Below are 17,105 nucleotides of genomic sequence, written 5' to 3'. Positions count from 1 at the left end.
TTTGCTTCTACGGATATCGCGGGATATATTATCGCCAAAAGTGTGCCACTCGGTCACGATGCACCCGCGATAACTGGACCTGGCTGCACACGAGGTCATTTTCGAAGCGAATTCCGAGTCAACCGTACTTTCGTAGAGATATTGCATTGTTTGCGCGAAAGCAAAATACATGGGTGCCATTTATTCTTCGTTTGTTTTCGCGATTCCATTCCTAAAGGGTGGGAGAGCGAGAGGGAGGCTTGACAAAGTGCAGCGTAGCCATTTTGATTTCCTTCTTGTCGTGTTTGGGAACGGTAAATATGAGTGAACCCCGTTTTCATACATCACAATTCAAAGTGTACAAAGACGAGAATTTGTGGGTTTAGAAACCGTACCATCGTCGAATTATCAAATCTATGACTATAGCGTTGTCTATCAGTTACGGTTCTCGAAGTTGGTTGTTACAGATTAACGGTCGAGAAGGCAAAGTGAATTGGAACGTCATGTAGTACGTCTCGTCAGTTGAAACAAGAAGCAACGAGGGCTGTGTCAGTTTGTTGAAGGCGCGCCTGCTGCTTACCCAATTTTCGGTGGTTTGAATTTAAATTTCCTGAGTAACCGTCTGTCGGCACTTTGTTATCACTTTTCTCGCTCCAAGAAGCAGACCGCAAATTCTATTCTTCGAAGCAGCAGAGATCCTTTCCGCATCAGAATGTTTCCAAATACGCCAAAGACGAATGTACACCACAGCCATGCCACCGTATGCCAGGTATCTTGTAGAAGTGCCCGTGCACCATGGAATTGTGAAAGTTGTATTTGACGATTCGACGAATGAAAACTTGAACTCACGGCCAACCAAGATACGCGGATTATCCTCGGAGTTCCTGGCGTTGTTCAATATCGTGGATTTTACAAGAAAATTGACATTCGGAAACCCAGAGGAATAATTCAGTGGGTTCGAGTGCCAGGCTTTTATGGCGATCTCAAGAAAAGGTGCTCATCGAAGCATGGCATTCCCTATCCTTGCCGTTTGCAGCGGTGCGGTATCACCCTGACGAAAGAATGTGCAGGGTGTGATGGAAGGTGGATCTAAACCCCATAAACCAGCGTTGGAGGGTTAAAGGAAATGCACTTCCGAACTGGCTATACACTGGCACGCGAGAATAAGAACAAGAATCGCTATGCAGCAACGCGTTTACCTCGAAACTACCGAGTGCCAACAGCGAGTCTTCTTGCACTTCTGAGCCGTTAATCATGCATGGAGAGGGGTTGAAGCTGCTTAGTTATGGTCCTACACTCTAACTACGCTGCCTGAAGTTAAAGCAATTAAAAGTCTCCCGGAAACACTGCACATTTCTGCATCTCAAACTGTTACGTGTACTGTACACTTCAAGCAATTTCAATGTAGTACTTACGGAAAAAATACTCGTGTACGTCGTAACTCAACTTCCTACACTCGCCATTATTCGCACCAGTCATTCCATGCACGTACGTTCCTTTTCTCATTCATTCGGTTTGGATTTTATTGAATACTAGCAGAGAACGTGATTAGTTTCTTGTTATTTTAAACTAAATTCTTAAAAGCGACTTCAAGGTCAGTGCGCTTGTGATTCAAGGCCGGATAAACGATTGTAAGAACCTTGAAAAACTAAAACTCTAAATATATTTCGAGTATCCTGTAGTGGACTAGTCTTGCCACCGCTTTAGAAAGGCTAAATGTCAAATGTGCTGTTACTACCGCTGAGGCTGTGAATTATTGCTAGTATTACAGTCGCTCTGAAGTTGCTGTTGGGAAGATCCCTTTACGAGGCCATGATGCTGGTTCACGGACAGTGTCAGGCTCCCTGGATTATCTCCGTTTGAATGTCCAACACGAAATATACAACAACGATTCAAGCAGACCTCGATGAGTATCCACCAGTAAAAATCGTCGGCTAATTGTTGCGGAAGCATACGGAGAGGTGATTAACGAGCTTGAATGTATCAGCGAGTAGACGGTACTGCGGAGAAAATAATTTGCAGTGTAACGGCCTACGCCATGTAGTATAAACAGCACGTGAGCTATGCTCCAGTTCGGCGAAGTGAGCACCTGGTTTTCATTAACGACCCTCGGCCAAGTACCCGCAGAAGATTTGAAGTTTGTGCATGTGCAGCCTGTCAAAATTGAGAACCACCTTCAAACTTCACCTTGTTGTGTATTTGGAAAACAAAATTTGATGTAACAAGGGGTGAGCTTAGTGGAAGGCTCGTACAATTTGAGATGTGAAAGATGTTTGCAAAAAACTTGGACTCCGTGACCGTTACAGGCGAATAGTAATTTAGCAGAGCTTAACGAGGGTTCTTTAACGGGTTCGTTCTGTTCACAGGCATTACACTTTATCGAATGTGTGCCATAAGCCCTGACTGCAGCCCGTGTCCATCGTTATTTCCAGACAAAGTACATACATGCAGCGTAAAGTTTTACGGTAAAGAGACCTATCGGCACGCTTCTGCGACACTGAGAATTCCTGGAAAGCCCAGCGTTATAGGTACCAACTACCATACACCTTCCACCCATTAACGCCTTCCTCCAGGAACTGCCTTCTCACACCCTGCATGTTTTACTTAGTTGCCTATGGAACCTCGCCCAGCCGGGCGACTCTCTGCCTCCGATTTACCGTGAAGGTAAAATATCCTGATCGAGTCACGTCCGGAGACACGTTTAGCTACTTCTGGTGTCGCGCAGTCATGGTCGACCCAGAGATAGGTGCTAAAATCTAGAAATTGGTGCGGCCTTTGGGGCGAGCGGAACTCACAGAGATGATTTCATGCGGGTCGATGGTTGAAAAAGGACCGAGCTGCAGAGAGGAAACAAATTCCGTTATCAGTCTCGGAGGGAGATATATACTCTTCGGAATTCAACCTACCGCGTATCTGTTTTACCCTCTTTGAAAGAGGAACGAAAGGTTGTTCAGTTTGTTACACCGTGTAGCGGACGAATCCGATAGCTCAGCTCTTTTCACCCGTTCGTACGCGCGAATAATAAATTGTAGTAGATGTAGTGAAACAGTTATACCAGATGTTGTACGGACCATGACTTATTACCGAATATCCCCCAGACGACAAACAGCTGCATCCCTCAATAATCAACGTTTGTATCTCGCATCATTCCGCGGTCATCGTGCGAACCGAATCGGTTCCCTTTAAATTATAACGTACCTGCCATTCTAACAAACTGATTAATATTCAAACGATCGTTCGAGTCCTGAATAACGGATTACGTCAAAGGTATTTATCTAGTCGTATTTATAACAACGTACATTAATAGTTGGCGTAATTTGCATTGAGTAGCGTAACCGATACGGTTTATTCAACCGGGAGGAAATTCATGTTGATCCAAATAAATACATGCTTAAATATATATTATATTGTATAATAAACGAACAAATGGTCGTGTATTCTGGCCTAGTTACCTACTCGATGTTTATTTGACGCAAACGTTATCTGATATCCACAACTGTTGATACGGTCGAAACATTTCAGTTCGTCCAACCAAAATCGAACACTGAGTGTTATGTTAAATTCAATGGCATATCAAACTGATTTGGGAGTTTCGTTCGCATAAATCGTGCGCTGAGGGATTCTTCAAGGTGTCAATCACCGAATAAAGCAATGGCGATGTCCGATACACATCTCTGGCTAATTTATACTCGTGTTTTTTAATTTTATTATTTTGCAGGGTAATTTGGTTGATTGCATTACTTGATTCTATGCATGTGGGATGATTTTATTTGAACGATCTTGTCGCTCCTACGCTATACTGTGAGAGGTTGGAACAAGACGATTAGTTTCTTTGAGGTTATTCGAAAAAGCAGGTGTTAACATGCCTAATCGCCCGATCATAATAGCCTGGCTTAGATGGACTTCCGTTGTAGTGTGGTCATAAAACAAAAATGAACAGGTTGTTAAGTCACAGACCGAAAACAATAATTCACAGACTTAATTTCATCCGAGGCAGATGCCGACGGTGACTCGGATAGTTTGTCGTACTCAAAACTTGAAGGAGTAAATAGACAAATGCTGGGGTGTTGTTAATAATTGACTGTATATTTCATGAAGATAATATAATTAGAGCGATGCATGTGATGTGAGAAGTGAAATCTGATACATATTTATGTATAAATCATGTAACTAACCATAAATGTTAATTTCTGGAAGTTAATTTTTTGTTTAACCGGTTACAATAAGTAAAGTGCGAAAATGGAGACCGTAGAAATTCTGCAACTTTGAAAACGTAGAGAAAAAAAGTAAAATGTACCTTCCTACCAAAGCCCGGTTTTTTAAGAAGAAAGAAAACAAATAATAACTTCTTCTGCGAGGGTGCCAGTTTTTCCTCGTCTTTCATCGATTATTTGCATAGCCAGGAGTAAAAGCTGACGTGGCAGAACCGCCGCTGTGTATCAGCTGCTTATTAGCGAGCCCATTATGCAATCTCCTCTCGTAAAGATGAGCCTGAACGTCACTTCATCCTAGGCTGGGTTTCTACGACGGAGAAGATTGCCTGGCGCTATCCGCGGATATTTAACGCGACGGTGTATAAAATCACGATCAGAACAAGGTTATACACCCTGCGCGAGAAAACAATTTTTCACCTTCCCCGAAGGCGGTCTTTTTCGATCTGAAGCCGGAATCACTGAAAAAGTCGTGATTTTGTGTCCCAGGGTTCGAAAACCTACCCGTCTTGCGGAGAAAAGTTTTCAGGCGACTGGATTTGGCCTAATTTGATCTATTCCGGCGAAACTCATGCTCGTGGTCGATCAACTGTCGCGTGAACGGGCAGCGCAAGCTTCGAGCTCGATTAACCTCAGAGACGGAATATGCAAATGATTGCGCCGCGTGGGCGAACGACCCAATTTCCACGGCTCGGGATGAAATTTAAGCTCGATCAAAGGATCCTGATTGTGCAACGTAATTCCGCACTTTTAGCGTTTTAATTCGACATTAAGAAAATACCAGCTTATTACACCCGGCTAATTACCCGAATCGTCGAACCAAAATCACGACTTCGACGTGGATCCTCGAAATCGGCGCGGAGTTTAGATAACCGTGATCTCGTAAACCGAGTCGGGTTGTTGGTTCCACCCTCTTCGGCAATTGGACAAACTTTGGGAGGAAGGGTCGGCAGAAACCTCCGGCGATCGAACCCCTTGGACAATGAAAATATAATATTACACCTTGATTAAAACAAAGTTCGCGATAGTCTGCACCATCTTGCCTATATCGCCCGACCTTTACGGCCGGCATGCCTACTGCGGAAAGGGCTTTAAGTATATCGTATTACTCCACCTCAGATGCAGAGGCCACCGTCTGGCGGCACCGGCCGTTATGCCATTGCAGCTACATGTACGAGTGTTAGAAGCCGAGATGCAGGGCACCGAGAGACCGGAACGGAAGCGCAGATCCGTTTAATTAGAGCTGCCCCGTGGCAGGTACTGTGCTTTAAGCATTACGCGATGTGTCATACAGAAACGCCTTGGCAGCGCCGCTGCTGATTTGTGGCTCAAGTTACTCTTGGGAAAGTTTGCCTGCAGGATTTTACTCACGTGTATAACTAGATACTCGTATGTTACGCGAAGGGCGCGAGTATTATTATATTACACCTGCGTACACTGTATGCTCTTCCAGAACAGAATTCTAAGGAAAATATTGAAGCTGCTCGTGCATCTTTCAGGAATTTATAGTGTCAGGGTTTATGCGAGTTAAGGGAAATCTGAGGATCGTAATTGAAAAACTCCCTTAATTAATACGAGCTTGACTTTTGTGTCGAAACATTGTTTGAAGAGGAATGATTAACTCCTTGGGTTACATTTGCTCTGTGGATGCGAAGACGCGGAATTTTGGAACTGGGTCAGTTCTCTAATCAGCGGTGCGTGTCTCGTTGCAAAACCCTGGCCACGTTTTAAGATAATTTACAATGAATCTTTACGTTTTCGAACCTATGGAAACTGAAAAACAGGTTTTTAGAAAAATGTTGGTCTATCGGTTTTTTGTTTTGTCCGAAACTTGATATTTTCACAACCAAATGATGAGCATGAAAAACTGCCATGTCCCGTTTAATTTGAACTTCAATACTTTTACCTCTTCGTTGCTTTTTCTAAATAAACGATAATGCTTATTTTAAACAGATATTATAAATTTTTTGGTTTTCAGAATGCTTTTTTTTTTATTCCCCTTTTCTCTCGATTCTTTGCGTTTGGCTATCAAGTCTTATCAGTTTCGGAGTTTTCATTTGACCTTTGCATGATGATTTTGTTTTGGGATTTTACATAGTGATGAAAACTATCACGGAAAAACTGTTCTTCTGGCTTGTTTCTAGTATAATTAAGCTACTATGTTTTGATGTCAGCTAACTATACTTTTATGGGCTTGACATCAATTCAGCGAAAAGTGGCGAACGGATCTGGGAATAATTGCGGTTACCTTGCTCAATCATAACTTTTAATCGAACCCGTGAGCGAACGAGGTTTTTAAATTATAACTGTGCCGCATTGTGTTCAAGGGAAAACGGGTTAGTTTACAGTTACATGACTAGAAATTGTGCCGTACAGTATACGAGGAAAAGTAAAAAAAAAAAAAAAAAAATCAAGTTACGCCATAATTCTTATGATTACGTCTGTTGCAGTTCAACTTCGTTGGAAAACTCCTGGGACCTAAGGGCAATTCTCTGAAGCGACTACAGGAAGACACGATGTGTAAAATGGCTGTTTTGGGACGCGGTTCCATGAAGGACAGACAAAAGGTGAGAGCCATTCATTTTCAAAAGTACATCCCCAAGCAGTAGACTAGACACTTTGCATTTGTCAGCGGGAACTCGCGCAGGTTTATATTTCGCTTCTGTTCGAGCGTGAAAAAAAGACAAAAAACGTGACCGCATGACAATAAAAGCAGCTTTTTCTACTGCTAAATATTCTCAATGGCAGAAAGCTAGCGTGAACCAAAGCTTCTTAATAACTGCCAATTTTTCTCTGGCCGTGTTGACAGATCCATTACCGCGTAACCTGCGTACAGTTTTTTAACTCCGATGAAAAACGGCGCGATACGTCGTGTGCGTTATTGGTACGTCAGGCGTGAAAGAAAAATTTATCGAAACACGTATTCGGTGCGAAGCGAATCGCTGGTGAACATTGAACCTTTGAACTATCGAATCACGTATTCGGTGAGAAGCGAATCGCTGGTGAACGTTGAACCTTTGAACATTGTTAGCATAACAACCCAACCCCGGTACCAACCTGCGTAACATGTTCGCCAGAAACTGCAATTAGCAATCTGGGATTGGGAGTTACAAAGCGGACGGGCCGATTCCCGGGGCGCGAGATGTACCTGCTCTGCGGTAACAGCCCATCTTCCCTCGGAGCTAATAAATAACCGACCGATGTCCCGCAGGCTGTAGCCAGGCGAAGCAATCGTTCCGGCGTATCGCGACATCGCTGCGAACAAGCATCGCCGATACTACGCGCATTGCTTTGGCTGCAACGGAGACGCTGTTTCGTGTCTGCGAATCCTGGGAACCGAATCACACTGCAGTTAATCGCTGACTAAGCGAGATTGTTGCGAACCGTCGGTGAAATTGCGCGGGAACTGGGTGTCGTCGATTTAGATCAATGCTTTCACTCAGCTTGATTTCAAGCTTCCACCGGCGCGGCAATTCGAAGGCGTCGAACAACGACGGTTCCTGAATTTAAATAATGCGCCTGCAAATTCACTCCTCCGTTGGTGCGGGGTATTCACGTAAAGCCGTGCACAAGGTGCAGGAGAGCCTGATCTGAATTAACGATAATCCTGATCGACGGTCGTTACGGATCTTGCGATAATTCATGATTCACGAGAGAGGAGTGGATTACTGCACCCTCTGGCTCGATAACTCAGGCATCGCGATCCTCGGGCGTAATGAATTGTGGAAAATTTTCCTGGATGTAATGTGATTTTGGTAACTTCGTAACTCGCTTTGATGCCTGTGAAAAATTTTCCCACCAGGCACGTGGTCCGACACGGCGAAGCCGCGCCGCGTTTCCAACGTTTTCACAAGGGAAATTTGAAAAGTTTAAGAGTGAACGAGAGTTCCGGATTCAAAAGTGGCCGGTCCTTTATCGCGCGGACCGAAAGATATAGCGAAACCATTCAATTTGCGGATAAACCACGTTCCAATGAACGCCGTGGAGTATATAAGAAAGGATATTTATCACGGGGCTTTTTGGGAAATGTATTCTTTGAGGAGGTAAAGAAAGTTTGGTTCGGCAGTTTCCCGGTTTATCAAGAAAATTGACTGACGGGGTTGGACTCGGGACTGGTTGGTTGCGATGTACACGCTACACGTCGTTGGTCGATTTCACCATTCATTGGTTGTAACCCACCCGGCACTCGATGCGAAAAGCGGAAGTGCCGGCGCTGGAAATACGCTCGCATTCCGGGTCGATACTTTTTAATTCAACCGATGGAATCGGCATTTAATTAGCAGGAGTCGCTCCTGTTTCCGTGACGACGAACTAATAATGCGTTATTGTCGCGAGCAACGTTGTACGTTACGTCAGTTTAGATTCCCTTGTATTGTGCGAACGCCTCCAGGTCCGCATTGTGCAATCCTTGCAACGAACTTGTGCATTGTGCTCTAGCACCTCATCATCGGATCATCGAACCGTGGTGGAAGACCCGAAGGAGAATATCGGTGGGAGGAGGAAAAAGCAGGGTGAAAAATAGCGAGATATTCGGAACGAGCACCGTTGACTTATATCTCTGATACTTGGTACACACGCTCATTATTCATGCATACGATCCGGTCTTAAATTGTGCCCATTTGACGTAGAGTTGTACAAATTTTTCTTCAGCCTTTACCACGTGCAGTCAAATCTGCTTGCAGAATTAACGTTCAAACGTGTGTCTTTTTTTTTTTGTTTATTTTTTTCATCCATCATGTTTGGACTGACGGGCTTTTTGGAGGGAGATATCTCTCTCGGATCACTTGGCTTTTTCCCTCTTCTTTTATCTTCTTTCATCTTTTTTCCCTGCATTTTCTTTCTTTTTTATTTTTTTGTTTTTTTGTTTTTGCTCTCGTTATCTAGCGAATTTAGCGATAGGTAAAAGCTTTCGCCAATCTGCCTGTTCGCGGAGGATTAATTGGGGAAAAGCTACCTTCCCCTATATATTCACGATTACTTGGAAACTAAAGGAAACAAAATTAATCCCGTATCGTAAAAACTTACCCTGCCCGTTTCACCGTCGAACTACTTTTATTCAACGACATTATTCTTTCACTACGTCGACATTTTACTGAAACTGAGAACTGAGAACTTGAATTGACGTAAGTAATTTTACGGTTCGTCAATTATACGACCATTACACTTTTCGAAAAATAAAACATTTGGATATCGAATTTTTTGGCGAAAAGTTGTAATCTTATTACAACTTAAATTCCGGATTACCTTCGTTGTCAGTCAACTGGCGATCGAAATCATTTTCGGTAGGTCTTACTTGCACGGAAAATATCCGGTATAATTATTCAGGCTTCATTTCAGCCGTCGCGTTACTTTTCAAAGTCGGATTACGGCAAAACAAAAACTTAATACGTCCCAGCGAAAGCTTTTCTCATGTCGAGTATCGTAGCATATTCCAGTCTTAGCAATATCAAGCTGTGCTGAAGTCGCAAGCTCGTAACTCTGAGCTCAGCTTTGTTCGAAAAATCATCCATTTAAGTTATCTGAAGCGTACGATATTTCAGACCATTTGGAGTTGGCCTGTGCAGGAAAGAAAAAGTTCGAGAATGTAAAATACGATTACAACAATGAACCGGGAAAAGGATAGTTGAGCAATCGGGAAAAATTACATCTAAGCACCAGCAGAACTTTTCGAACTTCAAACGCGCGCAGAGCGACAAAAAAAGCGAGACGGAAGTCGGCTTACATAATTATGCGAGGTGTATTCACGATTCACTTTGACGTCGCTAGTGAATTGCCGCGGCATAGATAGAACACGGTCGTTAAGATCCTTGATTTTAATTAAAATATCGCACTCGCGTGTTCTCGCGAACTTTCCTAGGTACGTAGGTAGAAACTAATCGTTTCTTCGGTAAACCTTACAAACTTTCTCGACAATATTGCCGCACAATATTTTCCTTCCCTTTCCATCACTCTTCCTTTTTTCTACGATAATTCTCGACGAGGTTGGAAACTAATTTCTCAAGCCAAGTGTTCCCTTGGCTCAAATTTATCGCCTTTTAAAGTATAACACGAGAAGCACAGAAACGCGTGATGGTTTATCATTCGTGCATCGATGCAAACATATGCGATATTGCCTTCCGAAGTGCGAGAGCAGCAAGATCCAATTATCTAACCCCTTGAGTTAGCTATAATTTGAAACACCGCAAGCAGCAGCAGCTCGTAATCTACTAAATTGAACGTAACGTTATTCACACAACTTTGGATCCAGGTCAATCCCCTCGACAGTTCTCGCGCTCTACGCGTACGAGAAAACAATTGGATTTCGGTGAAAAAGCTCTCACAGCAGGCGTAATTTTTTCCACTGTCATTTTTTCTCTCTAAAATTTTATCGATACACGGGTCAGTGTCCCGGGTTCGATTGAATTCAACAAAGTGGAGAAGTGTACTTCTTTGTGCTCGTGTCTTCGAAGGCCCCTTATTTTCCATCCATTCATATCCCTCGTATCGTTTTCCTCGGTAAAAGGCACGCGTATCCATGCGTGAGGAACAACCTCTTAGAATTTCGATATTTTTGTATTTTTTTTCCTCATATACTATTTTGTTTTACTTTGACGGGAAAAATGTATATTCTCATATTTCGCGAGCAGCCGGGCGAACTCGGTTCAATCAAATTGCATGGGAAAGGAATTCATATACCGATTATAAAAATTGAGAAACGATACGTCTCGCCGCAAAAGTTCGACGAAATTGACGTTTCAAACGGTATCTGCCATTTCGCGGCCAACCCTCCTTTCTCGACAAATTCAATTCCTCTTCCGAGATATGGTGCAGCGTTACTTGAACGGCTAGGAAAACTCGCCCCTGGAGACAGAACGTGTATTTCAAAATTTCTCACAGGAAATTGCATGCTCGGTAGTCGCGGCGAGTTTGTCGATTGAAAACTGCGAACAAACGACGCTTGTTGTAAGCTCTTCGAGTCCATTGAGGTCTTTTTGCGTTGTAAAAGAACAAAAGAAAAAACAAACCACCACACCAAATTCGAAATCTTGGCGCATAGTGCGACCCGGCGATCTCTGACACCACCGTCGCCATCATCATCATCATCGTCATCATCAATCCAAGGTTAAGCTCGACGAACCGCTTTATCCCCAACAACGCGCCCTGACCTTTTTGTGCAAAAACCATGCAGCCCGCGTTTCTTCTTGACATGCGGAAGGGTGTAGATATGAAAAACGTGGTATCGTAATCCGGTTGCCCTACAGCTTATTCACTGGCGTGTAGAATTGGGATAAGATCTTCACCCTTTCATCAGTCATCTCTTTAATTACCGTAATAATGTATGTATGAAATTGTGACATCGAAGGATTAACAACGTCTGCATCGACTGAGTTACAAATTTTTCAACGTACGCTTGAGATCGATTGCAGTGAGTTGAAAACGCAGGCCTTTGTTTCATCGTAGACAACTTCAGTCCCTGTTGCGAACTATGAAGCGGTTCAATTGATGTCGCAACTCGACAGCTGATTCAGAGCGTCGTTTTGCAAATCGTTAAAAGTTCCTCTTTAATGGTGGATAGGATTCGCTCCTTGGCCTGCAAAACACCGTTTGGAAACATCGGTTCTATTCGATAATATAAAAGCAAACGATTGGTTATCGATATTGGATTAATGCTGATTGCATATTCTGGATAATCAATTTATTATTAATAAACTCGTTACGATTATTCAACCGAATTATCATTAGCGCTGAATGTTTAATCAGGCACTATTGTCGGATGTAAATCAACGTAGACCATACATACAATTGTGCGATATGTTGCAAAAGTGTCGTTTCCTCTTTGGAAAATATTTGCAGCACGTCCAATCAGCGTGCTGCCAAAATAAATATTTCACCCGAAGCAACAAACATTGTCTCCAATTTTTCCTCGCGATTTCGCTCATTGTCGGCCAAATCGTTACGATCGCGTTCCGCAGCGCCATTTCGGTCTTCTCGTATTCAGCGACGCGCGTCCTTGCCAGGTTCTGATCAGAGTTAATCCTGGCCAGTATTGATTCAATCAAGGAATACGTCTCGTCCAATTGTCTTCCGATTGACTCGACCGTGTCGCTGACGCAGGAATTGGCCTTCACCAGGATGTCGGCTGCGATCGACTCCACCGAAGTGCTCCGCGATCTGCACTCGTTTATAATCAAATCGCTGCTGCTGACGTCGAGGCGATCGATCCTCGCCTCGATCTGGAGAATTTTAACGCGTGAAGGTGCCAGTGAATTCGAACGCGATATGAAATTGGCTGAAAGTCGTGAGGAAAGTCTGGAATCAATTTGACGTCGAAATATTTTTTCCCCGAAACCAAAATTCAATGCCTTGTTGTTGACGACATTACGAAATGGTCGAACATTGAGAATTCATCCATATTGAAAATTCAAGAGATAAAAATACCAAAATTGTGAACAGTAGCTCAGGAATCGAGTTTTCGTTTCGAAATATCTTTGAAATGGTTAGAATTCCAGTCAATTCGTTCGATATCACGACGGAATATATATTCGCCTTGGCGAGTAAAAGCTATTTTTCACTGGAATCGATTTTTTTTTCGATAGAAAATTGAAAATTGCGATGTTCTTATCAAAATCGGTACTAACATGATCGAAAAATAATATATCATCGCTGGTGGAATGACGGAGAAAAGTCTTCGCAACGGAATAATTCATGGGATTGAGTAGAACATATCTGCTAGAATTTCACTTACCTACTTGAAAGTAATTTGAAATGAAAATTCGAAATCTTGTCTGTAGTTTATAATTTCGGTCTTTTCTTCTCTTGCATTTTCACGAAAATCTTCGTAGAGCTTTCGAGTGTACGAACTTGATGTATCCTAAATATGCGACTACCGTCTGACGAAACAAGCGAAAAAGTGTTCATTCCTGACCGACCACTCTGCAAAATTATTCACCAGTAAAATTTTGGACACTATATATATAAATGGACCATTCGAATCGCCGGCTGCGCATGACGGACTCCGGGGTAAAAACCAATTGATTCTGCGGACTTACGGCGGTCAAAGAGTAGTTAATGGCATGATCGATTCGGCGAAAAGCGTCGGTGGAATTGCGGTTCAGGTTGGCGATCAGCCCCTCGATCCTCGTCTGTGTTCTCGCAGCTCCGTTGTTTGCCGAATGCACGGTCACCTCGGTCATGGCTAATAGATTTTTCGTCGCCATTATCACCGTAGCCCCAGACGGTGGCTGCGGCCGACACGTGCGAGGAGTCCAGCAATCAAATAGAAACGCGGCCATTGATATTGATTCCTCTGTCGATACGCGCGGTGACATCGAGGAAATTGCAAAAGTAATACAGCGAGACGTCAGTCGAAATTGAGGGTAAAAAGCACCGGAAGGGTGATTCCAAGTTCGTTTTTCTTTTCGTTTTTTTCTTAAATTTTTTATTTCTCTTTTCCTTTACTTTCCCCAGCTCTGAACCAAAGCGGCTTCGTTTGCTTTTACAAGTTCTACATAACACAGAGTCTGAAATTCTCTCTCAAACGATTTGCCTTTCTGGTCATTTCGCAAGCTGATCCAATCCCAGATTCTTTTCACCGTTTCCTCACTTCATGTTGACAAAGCACGCGTTATATCTTTCAATACCAAAGCCTGGATCTTATTTCTCATAGATTTTCACTTAGTTCGGAGGGGGAAACCGGAAGTTACGGTGCTTCTCTCGTTATTGGCTCGACTCGTTACCAGAAAGCGTGACTCTTTTATTGATTTCCCAAGTCCGCGGTTCAGAGGCCACGATGTTTCCCGGGAATATTAACCATTCTTGGTCGGTGCAATCTTCGCGTCCATTCACCCCGGATTTTTTACAAAAATCACTTACGGAATACATGATCGCGAACTTACAAGAGCGACGAAAAGCAGGCAGCTGAAAAATATCGACACTGCGGAATTGTTGGACACTGTTCGTTCGTAATTTTTTCTTAGTTTCAATACGATACATAATGGTTAAATTACGAATAATGAAGAGAGCGATTTTGAGCTCGCGATAAGTTAACGCTGCACCCACTATCGTAAATAATTCTAAAAGTGGAAACGTAACGCGGTCAAGATGATAAATTATTCATACCCGAACGCAATTGCGACGGACAGCACCTGTCGGTTTATGCTTTTGATATTATCTCGCGGTTCGTTAAAACGCGACTCGTAAGACCAGCCTGAAGGCAGCCGAGACCGCGGACTCTCGAGTCGTTGAAGATCCGAACCGGTAAGGTTGACGGACCTGGACCAATTTAGAATCACGGTTAAATTCTACTCGAAGAGTATGTGAGAAAAAAAAATTGGAAATCTTTATCTTCAGGGTCGCGAAAAATAAGAATATAGAAAGCATGCTTTGACACGGATCTGCTGAATGAAAATTTCACTAGTACGTAACATAATTTACATTCGGAGTCATCGAACCGTTCATTCCGAACAATTTATCACCTGTCTCAATTTCGTCATTCGCCTTTCGCAGCTTCGAACGGGATTATGAATGTCGCTGTGATCTGAGCGAAGAATTTCCCTGTCTCCGTTATCGCATAACCAGAACTTTGAGGAAATGCGACAAGATTTCTCTGTTTTCCTACTGCATATAAATTGAAAACGTGTTGGAATAAATTTTCAAGTCCAACGGTCCGAAGCAGGCAGACATACTCACTTATAATATAATATCCGCCGTGTTCCGTGGAATGAATATTCTGAAATCGAACTAAACTTAGTTAATTTAGACCTGCATCACCACAACGTATCAAAGTTTGCACTGTTCTGAAACTCCGCCGATCGAACAAGCAGCCAGCCCAAAGATAGGCAGGCTCTACGTCCGTGGCTATGGTTTATAAATTAGATATGCTGTTTGCCCGGCGAATCCGGTGAAACCGGCGGGTTGCATTTGTCATGGGATTTCGAATTGTCCGGTGATACAGACCAACGTTCTCACGCACTCTTGTACGCTTGTGTTTGTGTGTGTGTCGCAGCATATTGTCACAGAAGCATTTATTCCCTATCTGGTAGCTGTGCAGAAACCGGAGCAAAGCGAACAACTAGCGCAGACAATTTTCAACCGTCGGGAATCGGTTGCCGCTTCCTCCGGGGTTGAATTTGGGGGTGAAAGGTGAGAAATTTTCCGAGGGCATTGTCGATTGCAAATTTGAAGGAACCGCCGACCCACGGGGGGCATCAAGAGGGCTTAAAAAGTGAAACAAAGAGAGGTGAAGTGACGCTAAAACGGGTCGCTTGAAAACCGGGATCTTTTTAGCACCGTGTAAAAAGTCATTGTTATCTTCAATGCCCGGTTCCCCGCCTCTCTCTCCCCTTATCTCCCTCTCCCTCTCTTTCTCTCGCTCTCTCTCTCTCTCTCTCTCTTACTTTTTTACCTGCGATTTCGGGACTTGTATGCGAATTTGCCGATTATCCTAGGTCGGTCAGTCCCTCGACCGTACCGCATACGTATGCCTTGAACCAGACCCTTTGCGAAGTCCTTGATAGCAGCAGCAGCAGCAGCAGCCTCGCTGGGCGAATATTAATCACGTTGTGGCTAAAACCGTTTAGCTCAAAGAGTTACGGGGCGCAACTGTGCGACAGAACAAGAATGTCCGGCTGGCAGTCGGGTTCGCAATCGAGTCTCGGACAATTATTCATACCCTCGTCCAGGCCGATTTATTGATAATTAAAGATCTCCCGAATCCGGAACGAAAGAGCCGTTACGCAAACGAATTCGTCGGCGATTTTCGGGGATCGGGAAATCCCGGCGAGCGCTGTATTAATTCTCTTGAAAATTTCGCTGCAGGTATCAAAGTCGTTAAATTTCAATTAACCCCGTAATGAAAAAGCTCCGAGCGCGGTTCGGCCTTCGAAGGAATTGGGAAATATTTCTCATACTCTTGCCCGCAGCCTTGTTAATTTTTATTTCTTATAAACTTCTTCCTCCCACAGTCGCTTCCTCATTCCTCCGATGAAATCCTCGCAGTCACGCTCCGCTGCAGCCTTACCTTCCCAAAATATATGTATTCCGGTAATTTGATCCCACCTCATTTTGGGTTAAATACTCGGCTCGTGGATGGAAGAGTCGAGCACTCGGGTCACCGGACGACCTTGGACCCGGGGGTTCTTTAATAAATTCGTAGAAGCCTTGCCTTACGCTTTCGCAATTAATAGCCATTATGAGAGGAGTAGATTTTTTTCACCAAATTTATGCATGCAAATTTCTTAACGGCGTAGGCACAGTGCTCAATTTTCACCCTCCTTTCATATACCCCGCCCTGAATCCGGCCGTGAATTTACTCCCTTCTCAGCAAACACGTGATGATATTTGACCGAGCAAAAATAATCGACCCTGCAAAGCGCGAGTTATGCAGGGAAATTCGTCGTTATAAACGATCGCGCCGTTGCAGGATTTGAAAACGCTTGTATAAAATTATAAAAGGCGGGCGTGCGGTTCGACAAGCCACGTGATACGTGTAAGTCGTACATATGATACATTTCAAATCGAGTCACAATTTTCTCCTAGAAAATTTATTCCCCACTTGCACCGCCAGTTTCACTGGAATAACTAAAAACCCGCCGCGAAGGCGTCTCTCTGCGTTTTCTCGTCTCGACGAGCCCCGTCAAGACGCCGGTTTTACACGCAGATATATCTCCTTCGTTTCCTTTATATTCTACACTTTTAATGCCTCCCTTGAATAATATGCACACCGCTATCCGTATCGCGTTTATTTCATCATCGCGAAGGAATACTTGAATAAGACCCGCTGCAGCAGATGCATGATATACCAGACCGCACCTTTGGCATCGTCTTTATACTTTGCTGCATCCAACCGAGCCGGAATTGCCTTGCGAAACATCTGCTTACTCTAGCCACTTTTATTTCAATCCAATTCGCGAGGTGTTTGAAAATTGAGTTATTTTT

The 17,105-nt window shown here is 43.6% G+C and overlaps 1 protein-coding gene across 5 annotated transcripts in view; it reads left to right on the top strand.

Annotated features, from left to right (window-relative positions):
• LOC124214320 (KH domain-containing, RNA-binding, signal transduction-associated protein 2-like) overlaps nucleotides 1-17,105 on the top strand; it is a 124,846-nt gene that overhangs the window by 58,937 nt on the left and 48,804 nt on the right. For all 5 annotated transcript variants that reach the window (XM_069134477.1, XM_069134476.1, XM_046616575.2 and 2 more), the window contains exon 3: nucleotides 6,641-6,757. In XM_069134477.1, coding sequence (XP_068990578.1) covers nucleotides 6,641-6,757 — 117 coding nt within the window. The remainder of the gene's footprint in view (nucleotides 1-6,640; nucleotides 6,758-17,105) is intronic.

Source organism: Neodiprion pinetum, chromosome 3 (assembly GCF_021155775.2).
Source record: "Neodiprion pinetum isolate iyNeoPine1 chromosome 3, iyNeoPine1.2, whole genome shotgun sequence".
Taxonomy (NCBI): Eukaryota; Metazoa; Arthropoda; class Insecta; order Hymenoptera; family Diprionidae; genus Neodiprion; species Neodiprion pinetum.
Note: the sequence above shows the minus strand (reverse complement) of the source record. Positions and strands in the feature narration are given on the sequence as shown.